This window comes from Salvelinus alpinus, chromosome 11, assembly GCF_045679555.1.
Source record: "Salvelinus alpinus chromosome 11, SLU_Salpinus.1, whole genome shotgun sequence".
Taxonomy (NCBI): domain Eukaryota; kingdom Metazoa; phylum Chordata; class Actinopteri; order Salmoniformes; family Salmonidae; genus Salvelinus; species Salvelinus alpinus.
The window spans coordinates 58,334,844-58,356,698 of record NC_092096.1 but is presented as its reverse complement, the minus strand read 5'-3'; the positions used below and the strand labels follow the sequence as shown (position 1 = coordinate 58,356,698).

Sequence of the window (21,855 nt, the reverse complement as noted above, 5' to 3'; positions counted from 1 at the left end):
TGCTCCGAGCTAAATCCAGAGCACCTCAAGTATTTGAAAGTATTTGACATATGTATTTGATGCAGGTTTGAAGGTTGCATAGAGACACTAACCTTGTTACTATTGCGCCGCGCCACTCTCTCCTCGTTGGTGTCCGTGGTTGAGGACTGTTATGTACAAGAAGGACGGAGACATGAAAAATACAGCATTAGGCATTGTCATCAAATTACATATCAGCAAAGGTTGAACTTACAAAGGTGAGACATCATACTGTATTTAAATTGGTGAGGCTTGCATGGGAAATGTCTAAAATGTATAGAATGTACATTCAGTAAAGTAAAAGAATCCATATACACTACCGGTCAATGTTTAAGAAAACCTACTCATTCAAGGGGTTTTCTTAATAAAAAAAAAAACTATTTTCTACATTGTATAATAATAGTGAAGACATCAAAACTATGAAATAACACATATGGAATCATGTAGTAACCAAAAAAAGTATTAAATATGAAATATATTTTAATTTGTTTTAGATTCTTCAAATAGCCACCCTTTGCCTTGACAGCTTTGCACACGCTTGGCATTCTCTTAACTAGCTTCATGAGGTAGTCACCTGGAATGCATTTCAATTAAAAGGTGTGCCTTCTTAAAAGTTAATTTGTGGAATTTCTTTCCTTCTTAATGCGTTTGAGCCAATCAGCTGTGTTGTGACAAGGTAGGAGTGGTATAGAGAAGATAGCCCTATTTGGTAAAAGACCAAGTCCATATCATGGCAAGATCAGCTCAAATAAGAAAAGAGAAATGACAGTCCATCATTACTTTAAGACATGAAGGTCAGTCAATACGGAAAATGTCAAGAACTTCGAACGTTTCTCCATGTGCAGTCGCAAAAACCATCAAGCGCTATGATGAAACTGGCTCTCAAGAGGACCGCCACAGGAATGGAAGACCCAGAGTTACCTCTGCGGCAGAGGACAAGTTCATTAAAGTTACCAGCCTCAGAAATTGCAGCCCAAATAAATGCTTCACAGAGTTCAAGTAACAGACACATCTCAACATCAACTGTTCAGAGGAGACTGTGTGAATCAGGCCTTCATGGTGGAATTGCTGCAAAAAAAACACTACTAAAGGAAACCAATAAGAAATAGAGACTTGCTTGTGCCAGGAAACATGAGCAATGGACATTAGACCGGTGGAAATTTGTCCTTTGGTCTGGAGTCCAAATTGGAGATTTTTGGTTCCAACAGCCGTGTCCTTGTGAGACGTGGTGTGGGTGAACGGATGATTTCTGCATGTGTATTTCCCACCGTAAAGCATGGAGGAGGAGGTGTAATGTGTGGGGGTGCTTTGCTGGTAGCACTGTCTGTGATTTATTTAGAATTCAAGGCACACTTAACCAGCATTGCTAACACAGAATTCTGCAGCGATACGACTTCCCATCTGGTTTGGGCTTAGTGGAACTATCATTTGTTTTTCAACAGGACAATGACCCAACACGCCTCCGGGCTGTGTAAGGGCTATTTTACCAAGAAGGAGAGTGATGGAGTGCTGTATCAGATGACCTGGCCTCCACAATCCCCCGACCTCAACCAAACTGAGATGGTTTGGGATGAGTCGGACCGCAGAGTGAAGGAAAAGCAACCAACAAGTGCTCAGCATATGTCGGAACTCCTTCAAGACTGTTGGAAAAGCATTCCAGGTGAAGCTGGTTGAGAGAATGCCAAGAGTGTGCAAAGCTGTCATCAAGGCAAAGGGTGGCTATTTGAAGAATCTCAAATATAAAATATATTTTTATTTGTTTAACACTTTTTTTGGTTACTACATGATTCCATATGTGTTATTTCGTAGTTTTGATGTCTTCACTATTATTCTACAATGTAGAAAATAGAAAAAATTCAGAAAAACCCTTGAATGAGTAGGTGTTCTAAAACTTTTGACCGGTAGTGTATTTTAAAAACTGTTGTTTGAATATAACAAAAAAAGTAGCCTGAGCAAAACATCAGTGTTTTTTTGATTGTATAAGCTTTGTCAGAGTAGTTACTGTATACGTTACACATAGGGAAAACTAAAATGATGCGGCCAGTGAGGTAGGCAGCCCGGTAATCGATATGCTACCCAAGCCTGACCACCTCTCAACCAGGAACTGACTTAATATAGTCTGCCTGCCAGCCAGAAACCACAACAGCAACATGGCAGTGAACCTTGTGGTTTGGGGTACTGAACATATTGGCTATTGTGTTCTTTTAGCTTTTCCTGTTCATTGATTCTTTCTCAGTTCACAAAACTTTATGAGCTGGTATCCCAGGCAGGCACAATCTATTCCTGGACTCAAAAGCAATTTCAATGGTGATTTTCCACTGAGCATGCTTTTGAGTTCATTAGTAGAATTAATCTGGGTCTGGGAAACTGGGCCAAAAATAAACTATTTTACACTGAGAGAGTATATTATACACTGTAGGATTGACCACCCAAAAGCAGACCTTGAGCAGCAAAAGGAGGAAAAAGCAATCAGTCTAAATGAAGTAAGATTGGGCACTGACAAAAAAAAATTCAAAGGCTCTAATGGAAAGAAGGGAATTTGGAGGCTCAAAAGTTGAAACACCTCTGTAGTTATTCAAATGATTCCAAAAATAAGTGACTGGTAATAAATGTCCTTGAGGCGACCAGTTTTTTTAAAGAAAATCAAAGTTGAGCTCTTTCTTAGAAGCCAAACAACAAATGTTTCTGAGAATCCTCAAGGGTGCTTTTGGATTATTCACTAGTGACAGAGAAGTGTAGAAGGCCATAAAGGGGAAACTGCTCGGAAGCATCAGAAACTGCTCGGGCCCATCTGTAGGTGGGCCCCAATGGCACCATTTAAAAGGGCAAGAGCAATACAGACCTGCCCATAGCAGTTAACCTTTGCAGCATATAACGTTTACCCTGGATGCAACCCGATTCCAATTTTTTATTGGGTATCTTTTTTTTGCACACACATACATACAGTAGTCTATAAGCAAGTCTGTGAACACTTCTGAATGAAGAGATAAAGCAATGTAGACTCCACTGATGTGCAAAGAAAAAGAGGAAGAAAGATCAAAAGAAACCGAGAGAGAGAGGGAGAGGGTGAGGGAGAGAGAGGGAGAGAGCGAGAGATTACCTGGCACATGTGATGAGGCAAGCGTTTTAAAGCAGTGCTGTACTCTATGACTGGTGAGGAAGTGGGGCTATAGCGGGACTTGGGCTGAGGAAGAGGTGCATGCTGGACTGGTTAGTGGAAGGTTGCGGAAAAGGTCTATAAAGCTTTAACCATGCATGCAAATTGATGATTGTGAGTTGTATGTCAATATACACAATAGACACAATTGAATAGGTACACCACCCCATTCACGAAAATGGTTTGCTCCAACAGACAGTGAGTCACTTGGCCATGGCTAGCTATATAAAGCAGGCACACAGGCATCGAGGCATTCAGTTACTGTTTGATTGAATGTTATAATGGGCAAAACGAGTGACCTAAGTGACTTTGAGCGTGGTATGATCGTAGGTGGCAGGCGCACCAGTTCAAGTATCTCAGAAATCTCCGGTCTCCTGGGCTTTTCACGAAAGACAGTGTCTCGGGTTTACAGAGAAAAAATGGCAAATAACAGTGCCGCGCAGAACTGCATCTTGGAACGCACAACTCATCTTTCCTTATCACGGATGGGCTATTGCAGCAGACCAACAACACCGGGTTCCACTCCTATCAGCTAAAAATAAGAAGAAGTGGCTCCAGTGGGCATACGATCCAACACTGGACAATTGAGGAGTGCAAAAACATTGCCTGCTCCAATGAATCCCGGTTCCTGTTGCGTCATGCTGATGTCAGAGTCAGGATTTGGAGTAAGCAGCATGATTCCATGGCCCCATCCTGCCTGGTGTGAACGGTACAGGCTGGTGGCGGTGGTGTGATGGCGTGGGGAATGTTTTCCTGGCACATGTTAGGTCCCAAGATACTATTTGAGCAACATTTGAACGCCACACCATGTAGAATCCACGCCCCGGATAGTTCAGTTCTGGAGGCAAAGATGAGTCCGACCCGGTACTAATAATCTGGCCACTGAGTGTATGTAGGCTATTGCAAACCTTGCAGCAATTCCAGTAGGATATTAGTTAGTCATGCTAGTGGTGCTTTCAAACCAATCAAGATGATACAGCAAAAATACAGTCAGTCTAATGTTTTGTCATTTTAAGTTTCTGTTGAACTTTTAATTAAATGGATCCTGACAAGGAATCTGTCAATTAATTGAATATAAGCAAAAGCCTTTCTCCCACTTCAAATCCGTCCTCTCACAAAGCGCACTCTCGGGTGTGAAAGCGCCCTAATAGCCAGTCATGCTTTTGAGGCCATGACACAGATATAGATACTGTAGCTACTGTAGTCTTTGTTGGATACAGGATGGTTAAGTAGCTTTTAGAATGGGATAATTCATGGTGAGAGATTAGGAAATCGCCGTCAACAAAACAAAGGAGATGATCGTGGACTTCAGGAAACAGCAGAGGGAGCACCCTGCTATACACATCGAAGGGACAGCAGTGGAAAAGGTGGAAAGTTTTAAGTTTCTAGGCGTACACATCACAGACAAACTGAAATGGTCCACCCACACAGACAGTGTGGTGAAGAAGGCGCAACATCGCCTCTTCAACCTAAGAAATTTGGCATGTCACCCAAAACCCTGACAAACCTTTACAGATGCACAATCGAGAGCATCCTGTCGGGCTGTATCACAGAGGGTGGTGAATCCTGTCGGGCTCAACCGCAAAGCTCTCCAGAGGGTGGTGCGGTCTGCACAACGCATCACCGGGGGCAAACTACCTGCCCTCCATGACACCTACAGCCCCCGATGTCACCGGAAGGCCAAAAAGATCATCAAGGACATCAACTACTCGAGCCACTGCCTGTTCAACCCGCTACGATCCAGAAGGCGAGGTCAGTACAGGTGCATCAAAGCTGGGACCGAGAGACAGAAAAAGAGCTTCTATCCCAAGGCCATCAGACTGCTAATCAGCAATCACTAACTCAGAGAGGCTGCTGCCTACATTGAGACACAATCACTGGCCACTTTAATTAATGGATCACTAGTCACTTTATACAATGCCACTCTAAATAATGCCACTTTAATAATGTTTACATATCTTACATTACTCATATCACATGTACTGTATATACTGTATTTTATACCATCTATTGTACCTTTGCCTATGCCGCTCGGCCATCGCTCATCCATATACTTACATGTACATATTCTCATTCACCCCTTTAGATTTGTGTGTATTAGGTTGTTGTTGGGGAATTGTTAGATTACTTGTTAGATATTACTGCACTGTTGGAACTAGAAGCACAAGCATTTTGCTACACTCGCATTAACATCTGCTAACCATGTGTATGTAGCAAATAAAATTTGATTTGATTTTGATTTGAAATTAAGTATTGTTGTTGAAAGACATTAACCACACAGCCAGCATGCTAACACAGGGAGCTAGGAACACTTAGGAACACTTAGCTAGCATGCTATCACAGTAAGATAGCATGCTAGCAGGCTAACACAAGGAGCTAGAGGGCTCACCCTGGGCCTGTGGACGATACTCTGAACCAGGAACACTACAGGGTTTCCTGCCCTGCGGATGGCCTCCACAGCCTGCTCGTGACTGGCATCACTCAGGTCCACACCGTCCACCTGATACATTCCAAAGAAACAAACAAGTAATTCATAGGTTATTACTGTGCAATTACCATTTCGCCATGTTAAAGTAAATGCATGCTAATCTCTATAGTGTGAAATAATATTGATTGGTGTACCTCAACAATCCTATCTCCAGTCTTCAGGGTTCCATTGCGGCCGGCGGGGCTGTCCTCCATGATGTGTTTGATGAAGATGCCCCGCATCACCTCGCCGTTGCTAAGGCGACTGCCCATCCCTCTGCCCCCCACAATGCTGATGCCAAGGGACTTGCCCGCTTCTCTTTTGAGCTCCACCCTGAGCGAGGCAACACACATTGTAAAATATATTTGTAAAGGGTACTGTATTGTGCCACTTCTTGGGACAGGGTTGGGGTTATTATAATGTCATTTATTTGCATACAAAGTAAAAAATAAGAAGTGACATTGAATGAGGAAATGGGTTGTGTAAAAATCTCACCTATCGAATACAAATTCAGGGAAGTACAACATTACAGAAGGTTCAACAATTGAGAATGGAAATGATTGGGGCATTGTGGCGGGTCGGTAAATTAGGTAGACTGGATATGATTCTCAGTCATTTAGATTAGGGAACCGTGTCAGTTCTGCAAATTGGCTACATTTCTATCTGTGACTTTCTAAACGTTGTAGCTCATTGAGTTAGCCTCAGCTATCAATAACCCTACTCCTGGAGTGCTACAGTGGTTGCTGATTTCCTCTTATAGATATATATGCAGGCTCTAGCTCAGTTCCAAAGCGGTATAACTAATGCTTGCTGTCCAAACACTGCTTATTACTTATTTACCCAATCAGCTTTGTTTCCTTAACGTTAAAGTTGGAAAGAGGGTACACCCCCCATCTTTAGTGAAGAGTGAAAGCCTTCAATGGCGCTGCCCCCATGCAAAAACAGGCTTTGTGCCAAGGGCATGTTGTTTGTTCAACTCTATGTTCTGGTCCAAGTCAAAGTCCAACTTCCTACTCACTTCATAGGCTGGTTCCAGTTACTGAAGGTGGCGGTCTGTAACTCGCTCTCCTCTCCCTCTCCATCCTCCCGCTCAGGAAGTTCTGGGATTTCTCTTCTGCAAAGAGACAAACTATTGTAAACCTGGTGGTTTGTTCGTCGACTTGTTTTGTCTGGAGTTAAACAAAATAATGTCGTGAAAGCCCGGTCTATGCTGGAAAACAAAAGCATATACGTTTACTTAAGGCATCGTTATGAAAACACTTTCTATAAATGTATTGCTTCTATAAAGTTTTATAAAGTTTGAGCTTACATTGGGGCCGGAGGTGCATCAGAGCAGATGTCATCTTTAGGCTGCTCCAGGCTTGTCTTGTACTCCTCCAGATACTCCACAGGGACATAGGTAATGCTGAGAACACACACACACACCAATGAGCCTCAGCACTCCTCCGAACAACAACCTGACCAAGATTTGCCATCATCACTGCAAATACCCCCAAAATATATAACCTATTCATAAACATATGACGACGGGAGTTCAACCTTGTGTGCAAGCATGTCAGAATTCATCATCAGGAATGATATGATCGTTTAACAAAGCAATAAAGTGGAAGTGTCTGCATTCATATGCAACCCGATATGTCAGAATGAGCCTTTTTACAAAACAGCCTTTTATTTATTCACAGACGTCTAATTTACATTGTTCTCCTCCCCGTCCAATTTACCTCTGCGGCCCAAGATTGCAGGAGGGGAAGGAATGAACTCTGTAAATTTCTCCGGCAATGCATTCTGCCTATCATGAGCCCAAGGTGAGCCGTCAATGGATTGAGTGTGGGAATTCTTTCCAAAATAATGTCAGTGAGTTTTGAAGGGAACATCAATTGGAACACGAATTCTTAATTTACTGGAATAGTAGAGAACGTTCCAAACTATTAAGAATCGAATGAAAGGGAGTAGAAAAGCGCATAAATCCGCTTTGGTAATCCCAGTTTCAAGCAATTAATCATCAGTAGTTGTTTCTAAAGCACACACACACACACATTTGAGTGAAGATGACAGATCTAAAAATGATGGAATGACTCATACTTCAACATTAGGACATGCAGACACTGAGGTACTTGAATCCCTGTTCATTCAAACAGCAATTCAAATGCCTCCAAAAACAGATGAAGGAAGAAATAAGGGAATTAGTGTGTGATGGGGTGGATACAGCATAGACGAAAAAGTGCAAAATCAATCGTTATCCCCCCACACAAATGGACCTGCATGCCCAGTTGTCAACGAGAGACATGTCAATAAAGCGTTAAGGATGAAGTGTTAAAAACCCATGGTTAGTGGTGCAGTCCAGTGAGAGACTTATCCAGATACATTGACTGTGTGTTGGGACCGCGGCTAATGTGCTGTATGTAGCCTATACAATTATCTAATCTAGTGAACTGTAATCTCCACAGATGTCCACATTATTTGATTATTAACGAGTTAGAGGTAACAGTGCATTTAGCTAAGAAATCTGTTCTGTTTGCTCCATGAGAAAGCAAAAAAATTAACTATTCAGATTAAGGTTTGTGTATGGTTGATATACACTATGGTTGATATAAACTATGGTTGATTTAAACTATGGTTGATTTAAACTATGGTTGATATAAACTATGGTTGATTTAAACTATGGTTGATTTAAACTATGGTTGATATAAACTATGGTTGATTTAAACTATGGTTGATTTAAACTATGGTTGATATAAACTAGGGTTGATTTAAACTATGGTTGATTTAAACTATGGTTGATTTAAACTATGGTTGATTTAAACTATGGTTGATATACAGTATGGTTGATTTAAACTATGGTTGATTTACAGTATGGTTGATTTAAACTATGGTTGATTTAAACTATGGTTGATATACAGTATGGTTGATTTAAACTATGGTTGATTTACAGTATGGTTGATGTACAGTATGGTTGATTTAAACTATGGTTGATATACAGTATGGTTGATATAAACTATGGTTGATTTAAACTGTGGTTGATTTACAGTATGGTTGATATACAGTATGGTTGATTTACACTATGGTTGATTTACAGTATGGTTGATATACAGTATGGTTGATTTAAACTATGGTTGATTTACAGTATGGTTGATATACAGTATGGTTGATTTAAACTATGGTTGATATACAGTATGGTTGATTTAAACTATGGTTGATTTACAGTGTGGTTGATTTAAACTATGGTTGATTTACAGTGTGGTTGATTTAAACTATGGTTGATTTACAGTATGGTTGATGTACACTATGGTTGATTTAAACTGTGGTTGATATACAGTATGGTTGATTTAAACTATGGTTGATATACAGTATGGTTGATTTACAGTATGGTTGATTTACAGTATGGTTGATGTACAGTATGGTTGATTTAAACTATGGTTGATATACAGTATGGTTGATATAAACTATGGTTGATTTAAACTATGGTTGATTTAAACTATGGTTGATATACAGTATGGTTGATTTACACTATGGTTGATTTACAGTATGGTTGATTTAAACTATGGTTGATATACAGTATGGTTGATTTACACTATGGTTGATATACAGTATGGTTGATTTAAACTATGGTTGATTTACAGTGTGGTTGATTTAAACTATGGTTGATATACAGTATGGTTGATTTACACTATGGTTGATTTACACTATGGTTGATTTACAGTATGGTTGATATACAGTATGGTTGATTTAAACTATGGTTGATATACAGTATGGTTGATTTAAACTATGGTTGATTTACAGTGTGGTTGATTTAAACTATGGTTGATATACAGTATGGTTGATTTACACTATGGTTGATTTACACTATGGTTGATATACAGTATGGTTGATATACAGTATGGTTGATATACAGTATGGTTGATTTTCAGTATGGCTGATTTTCAGAATGTGTTGTAACGTCTAGATCTGGATAAAAGTCCCTTCCACGGACAGGTGATGACACTCGGGTGCAGAAGTGAGAAAATGTGGACAGAGAGGAAACAAAGTGGTAGATTTTGTTGCAGACCCGTCAGCGTGGGAGTTAGCGGTACTCACACATAAAAGGGGCACAGATCGTCCTCTGGGGCACAAGCAGATCTAGAAGGTGAAGAGGATGTTATGCATCGCGGCTAACATACTGGAATGTACTGACATGTTTAGCGTTAAGCAAGCAAGACTTGAGATACCGAAAATGATGGTGCCCCAGACTTTAATGTAGCATCCCTCGAATGCATGGAGAGAATACAATTTAGGAATGTAAAAGGCCTTAGTGAGTTGTTCAGATTTCACCATTGAGCATCTGTGTTAGGAGTCCAAATGCTGTAGGAAGCTTTTCCATATGACTGGAAGTCCTACCTTCATGTAGCCTACAGTATTCAACTGGTGGTGTTCATCAGACATGTATGTACGGTAGCCTAAATGCTATCATGCTTTGGATGGCACAAATTTTAAGGGATATTAAGGTGCTCTCTGTGACTCACAACACTGGATGACAATGACATTTCCCACTATCGACCTGGCTAAAAGAAAACCGTGAGCTCCTTAACACAATTTCTACTACATTATAATGTTTACTGCATGGTTCATTAACAGGTGTTGTGAATTTGTATTTGTTTATTTATTATGTTTGCTTATTTATTTGTTTATTTGGATCCCCGTTAGCTTTTGCAGAAGCAGCAGCTACTCTTCCTGTGGTCCACAAAAAACCCAAAGCCCAAAGTAACAAAACACTGGCACACTGACAGAAAAGTCACACCAGTTTGTGAGGTATGTGTATTAGGCATCTCAATTCAGTTCAATTAAATGTGTATTCGGATGGTTTGGTAAAACAGTTAGCTGTTGTATGGGAGATGTAAAAGTAGAAAACAAACTGTTTCTACGAGAGATGCCGAACAAATAGCCTTCATGGGATCATCGGGAGCAATTTAACCAAATGCCGTACACTACAAAGCTTCACTTGATCATAATTGTACACATAAGCTATAGAAAAGTGACCAAATCATTCAGAAAACAAAAAATAAAAGGGCCATATTTGATCGAGACGCGTTTATTTAGTGTGATGTCAGGTGACGTGTAACTGACTCTATAGTGGTGTGTCTATGTACAGCACCAGTCAAATGTTTGGACACACCTACTCATTCAAGGGTTTTTCATTATTTTTACTATTTTCTACATTGTAGAATAATAGTGAAGACATCAAAACTATGAAATAACACATATGGAATCATGTAGTAACCCAAAAAAGTGTTAAACAAATCTAAATATATCTTATATTTGAGAATCTTCAAAGTAGCCACCCTTTGCCTTGATGACAGCTTTCCACACTCTTGGCATTCTCTCAACCAGCTTCATGAGGTAGTCACCTGGAATGCATTTCAATTAACAGGTGTGCCTTGTTAAACGTTATTTTGTGGAATTTCTTTCCTTCTTAATGCGCTTGAGCCAATCAGTTGTGTTGTGACAAGGTAGGGGTGGTATACAGAAGATAGCTCTATTTTGAAAAAAATAACAAGTTCATATTATGGCAAGAACAGTTGAAATAAGCTAATAGAAACGACAGTCCATCATTACTTTAAGACATGAAGGTCAGTCAATTCGTAAAATTTCAAGAACTTTTAAAGTTTCTTCAAGTGCAGTCGTAAAAACCATCAAGCGGTATGAAACTGAATGATGAAACTGGCTCTCATGAGGACCGCCACAGGAAAGGAATAACCAGAGTTACATCTGCTGCAGAGGATAAGTTAATTTGAGTTAACTGCACCTCAGATTGCAGCCCAAATAAATGCTTCACAGAGTAACAGACACATCTCAAAATCAACTGTTCAGAGGAAACTGCTTAAATTAGGCCTTCATGGTGGAATTGCTGCAAAGAAACCACTACTAAAGGACACCAATAAGAAGAAGAGACTTGCTTGGGCCAAGAAACACGAGCAATAGACATTAAACCAGAGGAAATCTGTCCTTTCGTCTGATGAGTCCAAATTTTTGATTTTTTATTCCAACCGCTGTGTCTTTGTGAGAGGCAGTGTAGGTGAACGGATGATCTCCGCATGTAAGGTTCCCACCTTACAAGCATGGAGGAGGAGGTGTGATGGTGCTTTGCTAGTGACACTGTCAGTGATTAATTTTGAATTCAAGGCACACTTAACCAGTATGGCTACCACAGCATTCTGCAGTGATACGCCATCCCATCTGGTTTGCACTTAGTGGTACTATCATTTGTTTTCAACAGGACAATGACCCAAAATACACCACCAGGCTGTGTAAGCGCTATTTGACCAAAGACAGTGATGGAGTGCTACATCAGATGACCTTGCCTCCACAATCACTGGACCTCAACCCAATTGAGTTGGACTGCAGAGTGAAGGAAAAGCAGCCAACAAGTGCTCAGCATGTGGGAACTCCTTCAAGACTGTTGGAAAAGCATTCCTCATTAAGCTGGTTGAGAGAATGCCAAAAGTGTTATTTCATAGTTTTGATGTCTTCACTATTATTCTACAATGTAGAAAATAGTAAACATAAAGAAAATTCCTTGAATGAGTAGGTGTGTCCAAACTTTTGACTGGTACTATATGCTTGTAGAGAGGAGAAAGTTTTGGGTTTTGGTCTCCACAATATTATCCTCTGACTTTACATTGTAACAGAAAAGGAGTGTGTATCAATGTGTAGGGAATCTAGGGAGAATATATTTGAGGTGAAATCTGCACTCTTCGTTTTGGAAGTAGGTGGATATTTTAATGAAGGCCTATAGTGAAACCATATAAAACAGGTTTCCATGGACAAGGTATCAAAACACTGAACATGTTGCCCTAGCCCTGGTCCTTACCCCAAGTCTGGCCCGATGAGGGAGTGTCTCCGGAGCATGGCGCGGGCCTGGGAGTTAGTCAGGTTGGCCATGGACTCGCCGTTGATGACTAAGATTAGGTCCCCCACTCCCAGACGGCCGTCTCGGCTGATGGAACCACCGTGGATGATGCTGCGGATGTACATCCCCAAGCCATCCTTGATGGAGCTCACTGTCATTCCTGTAAGGATGACAGTGACAAAATGCACAACATTCCCAAAGACCTGGAACCTACAGTATAGGAAAAACGCTTACCCACGATTATGTGTAAAATGTGTTCAATCCTGATTCATAGCTAAGGCCCCTATGCTCCACTTGGAGCTAAACGCAATAAGCCAAGTAAGTATTTTTTTGTTGTTACAAGAAATACAAATACTACAAATGAACTGAAATACAACACATTTAATAAGTAATATCCGACAACCCTGACAGATATAAAGCACATAAAAGCATAATCAGATATTTTGCTCATTTAAATACAATTATGGTATGTAAGGAGAAAAGACTGATAAAGTGAAGGCTGTTGTCTATACAACAATTACTCATCAATATACAACATATTGCCAAAGAAATAATACAAACCGAGACTGGAGTTGCCCTTGACAACAGTGATTGTCCTTTCAAAATGACTCCCAGTGGTTATAACCTCATCCCCTTCCTCTTTGGACTGCTTTACAGATGGCTCATCCCCCTTGAGAATTACGATTCAATAAAAAGTATTAATGAAACAAATGTGAAAATATTTTCTATGGAGGAAGTTTAAGTACAGCATTTAAAAATGAATAATAGTGACAGAATGAAATTGAGGTCATCTAAACTACCAGGAAGGTTAGGTGGAAACGATTAGTGAGGGCCAGGGAATCAAACATACAAAGTAAGGAAGGGATTCATCTTTAAATATTTTCTGTGATGCCATTACCATAGGAAAGTAAGTAATACCTAGGAATGTGATTCTAGTAAAAAGTAGAATGTTTCAAACTGGTTGGGTTATCATTATTCTCGAAAATCCAATCAATTTCACATTGGCCTGTGATCAGTCCAGTGCATTTCGACATGGGTTGAACGTAACTTGTTGCATTTCAATTTCCTGAGCATTGCCGAGGACCGATTTACTCATGCTTGTTTGATTACGAGGCACACTCAATGACATTCAATGGCAAAACGAAAGATGGCACGGCTCTTCAGATCAAGGCTCGTTTACCTTCATTAAGCCTTCCATCTCCCCTATGTCCTCAACGGCCATGGTGGACTCCACCTGAAAATGGAGAGACTGCACCGGCTCCCCCAAATCATTCAAACCGGGCTCAGGGTCAGTGTACGGACTGTACGAGTTTGACAGATCCGACGGCTCCATTTGGGTTAAGTGATGCGCCAGGTACTGATCGGAGCTAGTTAGTGCGTTGTCGTCAATCGTTAGGGCGTGACTTCCAATACTCCTGGGCAGTGGGAAAACGATGGGCTTCTCCTCCGGGGAGAAGGGTTCAGTGTCGTCCGCAAGGCCGAACAACGTCACCAAGGGATGCTCAGTCAACAAGTCCAGGCGGGCACTCCGCTATGTAGAAGAAGAAGAAAAAATGACGAGTCGAAATGGAGGTTACACCTCGTTAGTTTCTACCTCGGTCGCCGTTCTGCACTCCTCCTAATGAGCCATTGAAAAGCCATCAGTAGCTGACGGGGAATAGCAATAATTACAGTACAGATGATTGTGCGCGATGCACCAAATATCTCTGTATTATCTCCCTAGATATAATTCATGAGACCCGAACTGTATGGAAATGAATCTCTTCAGGGATTCCTTAAGCATCCGAGACGGCACAATAAAACTTGGAAAAATAAATCCTTAGGAGAGGAAACTGTGGAATAACTGCAACAAGCAGAAATGCTGAGAGCAGGACTGAAGCACGCAGCGGGCCATATTATTCTAATAGGGTAGTAATAGCTTGATAAGATGAAGTACAGTATCTATAGATAAATACTAATAAAAAAAAGGATCAACCATTCATACATAAGGACTCTGGAGGTAGGACTCTGGGGAGTGACAATGATCTACAAGCTTATGCAAAATGTGAGACAAAAACAAGCTAAATGCATACAAAGAAGCGACTAAAAACCACATAAACATTTTATCACTTCAATATAGCTGACAGTTTGATGTAGTCAAACAATTATAGCACAGCACTTCTAATGTCAACCCCGTATGATAAAATAAGCAACTTATTTTGATTACGCAAGGAGTTTTCTTAGTGAAAAGGGCAGCAGCTTGCTTCAGTGAAATTCAAACAAATGACAGGGAACAGATACTGTTTTTGCATTGTAACAAGCTTTCTTAAAATTGCTGACTGTAATGGCTTTAAAATTGACTCAGCTAACCACAGTGCACGTTTGTTGGCCTACTTTGGGTGTGGAGGACTGCAAGGTAGTCTGGTAGTCCATATCGGCGCTGCAGGTGCTGCCGTGGAGGGCGATCATGGATGCCTGTAAGGTGTCATCCTCATTGCCAGAGAAGCGACGCTCCAATGCCCTCTCATCGGCCAGGTCTCCCTCATTGGAGTCAATCTGCACCAAAGAATGTGAATGTAGTGAATTAGATGGTGAATATATCTCTCTATGCCATGGATGAGCTATCCATTCACGGATAGCTTTGTTAGTGCCATGAGAGCTATTTCTAAAGGATATTCTAACTCCGATATTGGACATTGTTGCTCTTTCCCATTGTGTCTCAGAGTGTTTAGTCGAGTGATACTCCATACATTGTTTGTCTTGTTTTTTGTGGCTAAATTTTGATTAGATACTATTGAGTTTTGCATTAAATTAAATGCACTTGATACAAGATTTTAAAGGATGCATTTTAAAGTTACAATGGTTATTTTGTGTCTTTAATTTTGATTGGTCGTTTTTTCTTGTCCCTCAATTTCATTAGTTAATTTACATTTACATTTCAGACTCTTATCCAGAGCGACTTACAGTAGTGAGCGCAATTTCTTTTGGGTACTTTTCATCTTTGTACTTTTTTGTGCATACATATTTTGTACTTGTCCACAACGGCGACTAACCAATGCAGGCTCTGCCCGGAAAAGGTGGTCCTCCGCTGGCTCCTCCTCATCGCTTTCTTTAACCAGCAGTGTTGAAGATAAAAAAAAACAGATTCCAGATGACGACGGACTGTCCTCTTCATTGTATGGCTGTGGAGACAGGGCAGGAAATGGGAAAAATCCCCAGAAAATAATACTGAGGAAATTCCAATCATTGTCTACAGGTTTCAAATTCCTAGTCAAATATGATTGTAGTTGGGTTGTTAAAAAATATAAATGAGGTTGTTAGTAGCGAAAAGCATGTGTTTTAACGGTTTGATTTGGTCTGCATGGTTTTGTCTGTAGTTAGGAATGACGGGCTACATCACAAGGTAATATTTCGGTAAAAAGTTATACATGGTTATTCGATTTCCAAAGGTGTTGCCACAGCTTTGCTTTAAAGGACCTTTCGATCTTGATTTTGTCTAATACGATGCCCGGAGAGAGAGAGCGCGAGAGAGAGCGAGAGAGAGATAGATAAAGAAAAGAGGGAGAAATTGAAGAAGGTATTGGAGGATCAAACTCAATTTGGAGAAGCAATACAACAACCCCCCCTACATTCCAGGAAAGCTTGATAACTCCACAGAGGCTTCCCAAAGACAATGTAATCCACCCGACCTCCAATAACCTTGACATCCCAGAACCAGAACTTACTGTATGGTCTCATCATAATGGCAAGCCCAAGAGAGAGAAATGTAACTTTAAAGCTGAAAGAACGTGGCCAATTTTCACAGAAAACAAGACTAGAAATCCCTCAGGTGGTGAATGTGTTTGTGGACAACCCCTTTTTTTAACAGCTGCCTCAAGGCATTTATGTACAAGGAGTCCAAGCAATATGACACAAAGGGCAGGGATGTTTGTGCTGCCTTATTCTGTTGTCAGGGAGATTGGAGTTGAGTCAGCATGCAGCCTAACTCTACTGCCTTATCAGCATGAATAATACAAGCCATCTGTAAGATGAGCCCTCATTATTGGGTGGCCACACACCAGAGAGAAAACGCACACACAAATGCTCACATACATATAACACACACACGGGCACACGGAACACATTGCACCCCCACCCCCTCCCTGCACACACACACACAAATACACACACACCAGCCTCTCTTTAGGACAAAAATCACAATAGGGTTCCCTTACAGGCAGTGGCTTGGCCACCCCAATGTGAACCATGCCGATGTTGGCCCCCTTCAGTGCCTGGACGGCTTCCTCCAGACTGGCGTTGTCCAGATTGGTGCTGTTGACGAACATGAGCCGGTCGCCTGGCAAAAGCCTGCCATCCCGTTCGGCCACTCCTTCTGGCACCAGAGAGCGAATCACGATCACCGTCTTGGCCGGATCCATTGGGTCCTATTACAAGATCTGTGTCAGTGAAGTCAATGGACGCACTCGACAGATAATCTTATACAATAAGGACTAAAAATCTATTATGTACTTTCAGTTGGAGGATTTGTTTATTCTAAATGTTCTGTATATCAGGTGTTCGAAACTAAGAGTAAGCCATTTAGTTTAAAAAAATACAGTGCATTACAGTGTAATGAGTCAATTATGCTATTTGTTGAACTTCATTTCCCAGAGGGCAAAGGTCCTAAAGCTCACATGACCACTTCCTCCCAAAGTAAGAAGACAGAAACGACCTACAACAACAACTAATTGAAGTGAATGATAAGTAAATAAGTAAATTCTATCATTTGGGAAAAATCATACTTGACTAGCAAGCAGGGTTTGGTAGATTACTTTCTAAATGTAATCCGTTATAATTACTAGTTACCTGTCCAAAATTGTAATCAGTAACGTAACTTTGGGATTACCCAAACTCAGTAACGTAATCGTATTACTTTCAGTTACTTTTAGATTACTTTCCCCTTAAGCGCCGTTAGAAGAAGACAAAAATGTATATTTCCAATTGAATGACATCTATTGCAGGATAAATCAATGTTAGAGTTTACATAGCTTGCCATAAACGGATGTTACATTTTACTTTATGGGATGGTTATGTGGGCTTCTTCTAACCCATCCTTTTTTACTACAGATAATAATACGATTAGGCTATATCTTTACATTAAAAACCAAAGTCGGTCAGATTTCCAGTAATTACAATTCATCATTTATTACCCCTTGATCTTCAAAAATAGGACTTGGAAATATGGAATTATAGATTAGCCACATCGTTATTAGCCTACTCTGTTGTTTATGATTTGTTGTCAGAGGACTGATTGGGCTCATTGTTTCGAGAAATACTGCGCTCATAGAATGGCATGCTTTGGGCACTACTGAAAAGTGAAACATGTATGCCATAGGTTCCATTTGCTATAAGCCTATTGTTTAAATAGTTTGTTGGAAACACTTTGAATTCTCTATAATTTGCAGCAGTTTAAGTCTACCAAAAGGGCGCGAGTGTCACGTTCCTGACCTGTTTTCTGTTAGTTTTTGTATGTGTTAGCTGGTCAGGACGTGAGTTTGGGTGGGCAGTCTATGTTTTCTGTTTCTATGTTGGTTTGGGTACCTAATATGGTTCTCAATTAGAGGCAGGTGGTTTTCATCTCCTCTGATTGAGAATCATATTAAGGTAGGTGGGGTCACATTGTTTGTTTGTGGGTGGTTGTCTCCTGTGTCTGTGTCTATGTTGCACCATACGGGACTGTTTCGTTCGTTCGTCATTTTGTGTAGTCATTTTCCTGTTCGTGAGTTCTTCGTGTTTCATGTAAGTTCGTCATCCAGGTCTGTCTACTCCGTTTGTTGTTTTGTTAGTTTCAAGTGAAGTTCGTGTTTTCGTGTTTTCTTTAATAAATAATGTCATATCAAGACGCTGCATTTTGGTTCAATCCCTGCTCCTCCTCTTCGGATGAAGAGGAGGAGGAACGCCGTTACAGAACCACCAACCAGACAGGATCTGCCAGAGCCGCCAACCAGACAGGATCTGCCAGAGCCGCCAACCAGACAGGATCTGCCAGAGCCGCCAACCAGACAGGATCTGCCAGAGCCGCCAACCAGACAGGATCTGCCAGAGCCGCCAGTGAGCCATGAGCGTCCAGAGCCGCCAGTGAGCCATGAGCGTCCAGAGCCGTCAGCCAGCCATGAGCGTCCAGAGCCGTCAGCCAGCCATGAGCGTCCAGAGCCGTCAGCCAGCCATGAGCGTCCAGAGCCGTCAGCCAGCCCGGAGCTGCCAGTAATCCGGAACTGCCCCTCAGTCCAGAGCTGTCTCTCTGTCCGGAGCTGCCTTTCAGTCCGGAGTTGCCCCTCTATCCTGAGCTATCTCTCTATCCTGAGCTACCTCTCTATCCTGAGCTACCTCTCTATCTCGACCTACCTCGCTGTCCTGAGCTACCTTGTCCCGGAGCTGTCCCTTATCTTGGTGTTGCCCCTTATATTAGGTGGGTGGAAAAAGAGGGTGGTCATTCTAAGGGGGAGATGTAAGCTGGGATTGACAATGGTGGGGTGGGGAACTCGCCCTGAGCCACCACCGTGGTCCGATGCCCACCCAGACCCTCCCCTAGACTTTTGGTGGTGCGTTCGGAGTACGCACTTTGAGGGGGGGGGGTTATGTCACGTTCCTGACCTGTTTTCTGTTAGTTTTTGTATGTGTTAGCTGGTCAGGACGTGAGTTTGGGTGGGCAGTCTATGTTTTCTGTTTCTATGTTGGTTTGGGTACCTAATATGGTTCTCAATTAGAGGCAGGTGGTTTTCATCTCCTCTGATTGAGAATCATATTAAGGTAGGTGGGGTCACATTGTTTGTTTGTGGGTGGTTGTCTCCTGTGTCTGTGTCTATGTTGCACCATACGGGACTGTTTCGTTCGTTCGTCATTTTGTGTAGTCATTTTCCTGTTCGTGAGTTCTTCGTGTTTCATGTAAGTTCGTCATCCAGGTCTGTCTACTCCGTTTGTTGTTTTGTTAGTTTCAAGTGAAGTTCGTGTTTTCGTGTTTTCTTTAATAAATAATGTCATATCAAGACGTGTCCGTTAGGCCTATGGACATAGGTTTTTGAATCAGCACGAATTAGATTGAGCACTAAAAGCCCCACAGTATGGAGCACAATACCATGGAGGAGTTGGGAAAAAACGTTTATTCCAAAGGATGGGATCGGCACTATGCAGCTGTTGCAAGAGTCGTTTTTCACTGGCTGTCCACTGGTCGCAAAAACAATGCTTGATAGGCAGCTTAACTTCTTCAATTCAACCATTATTGGGTTAAAATACTCATTTAGCCTACATTTGGGAAGAGCCATCCACAACAACCACAATCCATAAGGCACAAATAGCTAAATGAGAGAGCAGCAGTGTGATTCACATCAATGCGCTATGTAGATATCAATAAGTGATATCTGTTTCGCCCGTAGGCTACATCACTGCTGTCGTCTTTACCTCCAAGTGTTTATTCAAGTTGGATAATCTTTGGATACCAACAGCAGTCGCACCATTGGAAAACATACCTTGGACTGAAGCCTACAAAAACCTATTCCTGTTATTTTCCCTCAAACCATAAAACGCATTTGGTGTGTCATCATAGTGGTCTCTGACTTGTGGTCAGACTTGCTCAGGCTGAACTAACAAACTTTTTGCAATGCTGATTTGGATTTTATTGAGAAAACAGAAAGGTGTCAAAGAATTTCTACGCAAACATCCTTTTTTCATTTAAAAGTAATCCTAGAAGTAATCATCTATTTTTTCAAAAGTATCTGAAATCTGATTACAATATTTTTACTGGTAACGTAATGGATTACAGTTATTTTTTGTGTAATCGTTTATATATAACCGATTACATGTAATCTGTTACTCCCCAATCCTGCTCGCAAGTATAATTCCTATGACAATCATTCCCAGAATTCCCATTTAGAATTCCCACCTGGTAGTCCAAGATGCTGAATCCCAGTCCACTCTCTCCCTTCTCCAGCTCGATGTCCTGTATTTCCGTCTCCCACATGGCCAAAGGAGCTCCCAGAGTCTCCTCCGTCACATTTTCCCTTGTTGCCGCCCCCTCGGAACCTCCGGGAACCAGGAAACTGCTGAGGTCTCCCGGTATCTACAGAGATGTACCCTCGATATCATCCCTGCACACGCATTCCTGACTCACTCCGAGCCCGTAGGCTCGTAGGCTAGTTCTCCGCTAGTTTCATTTTGTACGTTTTTTTTGGCAGCACATCAAAGGGAATCGTTGGATGCTAGGCAGCAGAAGTGCTGTATGTTGTGTTCTTTACCTGAACTGATGCAGCTGAAGAGCTGAGGAGATATCCCTCGAAAATCATCTGAAAGCAGGTTTCCTTTGAAGGTTAGCTTTGTGTAGCTCCCTGGCTACTATCTTTTGTATCCCATGCATTGTCACATTATCTGAGGTATTACTTTAGATGGATTGGTGTTAATGAACGGTCAGAGTCCTTCCTAATCCTATATCTTAATCCTTTATTGTTAGCAGTCTGGAGGCCCGGCAGAGCATTGGACAGACTGTGCTAAAATAACGAGGGTGGATGAGTCAAGTAGGAGGACTTCATGATGTTCATTCCCAATTATATTAGCCATTCAGTATCAAGGGGTGGGGGAAACACTGTACTGTGAGCTACTGTATGTCCAGCAGCCACCATTTTATGAAGGGCTTTCTGGCTTTCATTCAGTTTTTAATCACTTCCTGAACAATTAATTTGCTGAAATGACTGCATTATTTGGTTGAAAACAGAGTTGTCCCCAACCATGCATGTTAGATTGCATTATGTGGAGGCTAGTAATTAATGACTATGCAATGCAATGACTATAATATTAACTAAAAAATTGACCGTTTAAAAAATATGTTCCAATGGTGATGTCAATAGCATATACTATACATGGATATTGTATACGTTTTGTGTATCAGTTTAGGGAAATTACCTCAATTTTAGGTTCAGTGGAAAATTCATCCAACCCTGTTTGGACAGAATCCCTGTCACTCTGAAGGAGAGGGGCGGGCCTACAGCAGGCCATGTAGACACAGACAGGAAGCTCCTTCAGAATCCTCACCACTTCCTTGTGGGTCTCACCAATCAGGGATATTCCATTGACCTGGATGGAGAGGGGTGGACGCACACATCCAATGGTCAACACTCATATTGAGTCAGGCTGGGATTCATACCTTGACAACAAAGTCAAGTCAAGGTATTGGAGTGGCCATCACAAAGCCCTGACCTCAATCCTATTGAAGATTTGTGGGCAGAACTGACAAAACGTGTGCGAGCAAGGAGACTTACAAACCTGACTCAGTTACACCAGCTCTGTCTGGAGGAATAAGCCAAAATTCACCCAACTTATTGT

General features: G+C 41.4%; 1 protein-coding gene across 7 annotated transcripts in view; it reads right to left on the bottom strand.

Moving 5' to 3' along the window:
• The window catches only part of LOC139534922 (multiple PDZ domain protein-like), a 75,001-nt gene that overhangs the window by 20,166 nt on the left and 32,980 nt on the right, over nt 1-21,855 (bottom strand). For 2 of the 7 annotated variants that reach the window (XM_071334447.1, XM_071334450.1), the window contains exons 16-30: nt 21,436-21,606; nt 20,775-20,822; nt 20,423-20,599; nt 16,719-16,928; nt 15,558-15,686; nt 14,899-15,060; nt 13,706-14,056; nt 13,087-13,195; nt 12,487-12,685; nt 9,717-9,758; nt 6,952-7,047; nt 6,661-6,756; nt 5,798-5,975; nt 5,565-5,675; nt 93-146 (exon numbers count right to left, since the gene is read on the bottom strand). In XM_071334447.1, coding sequence (XP_071190548.1) covers nt 93-146; nt 5,565-5,675; nt 5,798-5,975; nt 6,661-6,756; nt 6,952-7,047; nt 9,717-9,758; nt 12,487-12,685; nt 13,087-13,195; nt 13,706-14,056; nt 14,899-15,060; nt 15,558-15,686; nt 16,719-16,928; nt 20,423-20,599; nt 20,775-20,822; nt 21,436-21,606 — 2,133 coding nt within the window. The remainder of the gene's footprint in view (nt 1-92; nt 147-5,564; nt 5,676-5,797; nt 5,976-6,660; nt 6,757-6,951; nt 7,048-9,716; nt 9,759-12,486; nt 12,686-13,086; nt 13,196-13,705; nt 14,057-14,898; nt 15,061-15,557; nt 15,687-16,718; nt 16,929-20,422; nt 20,600-20,774; nt 20,823-21,435; nt 21,607-21,855) is intronic. The other 5 variants (XM_071334448.1, XM_071334453.1, XM_071334451.1 and 2 more) reach the window with 5 other exon arrangements.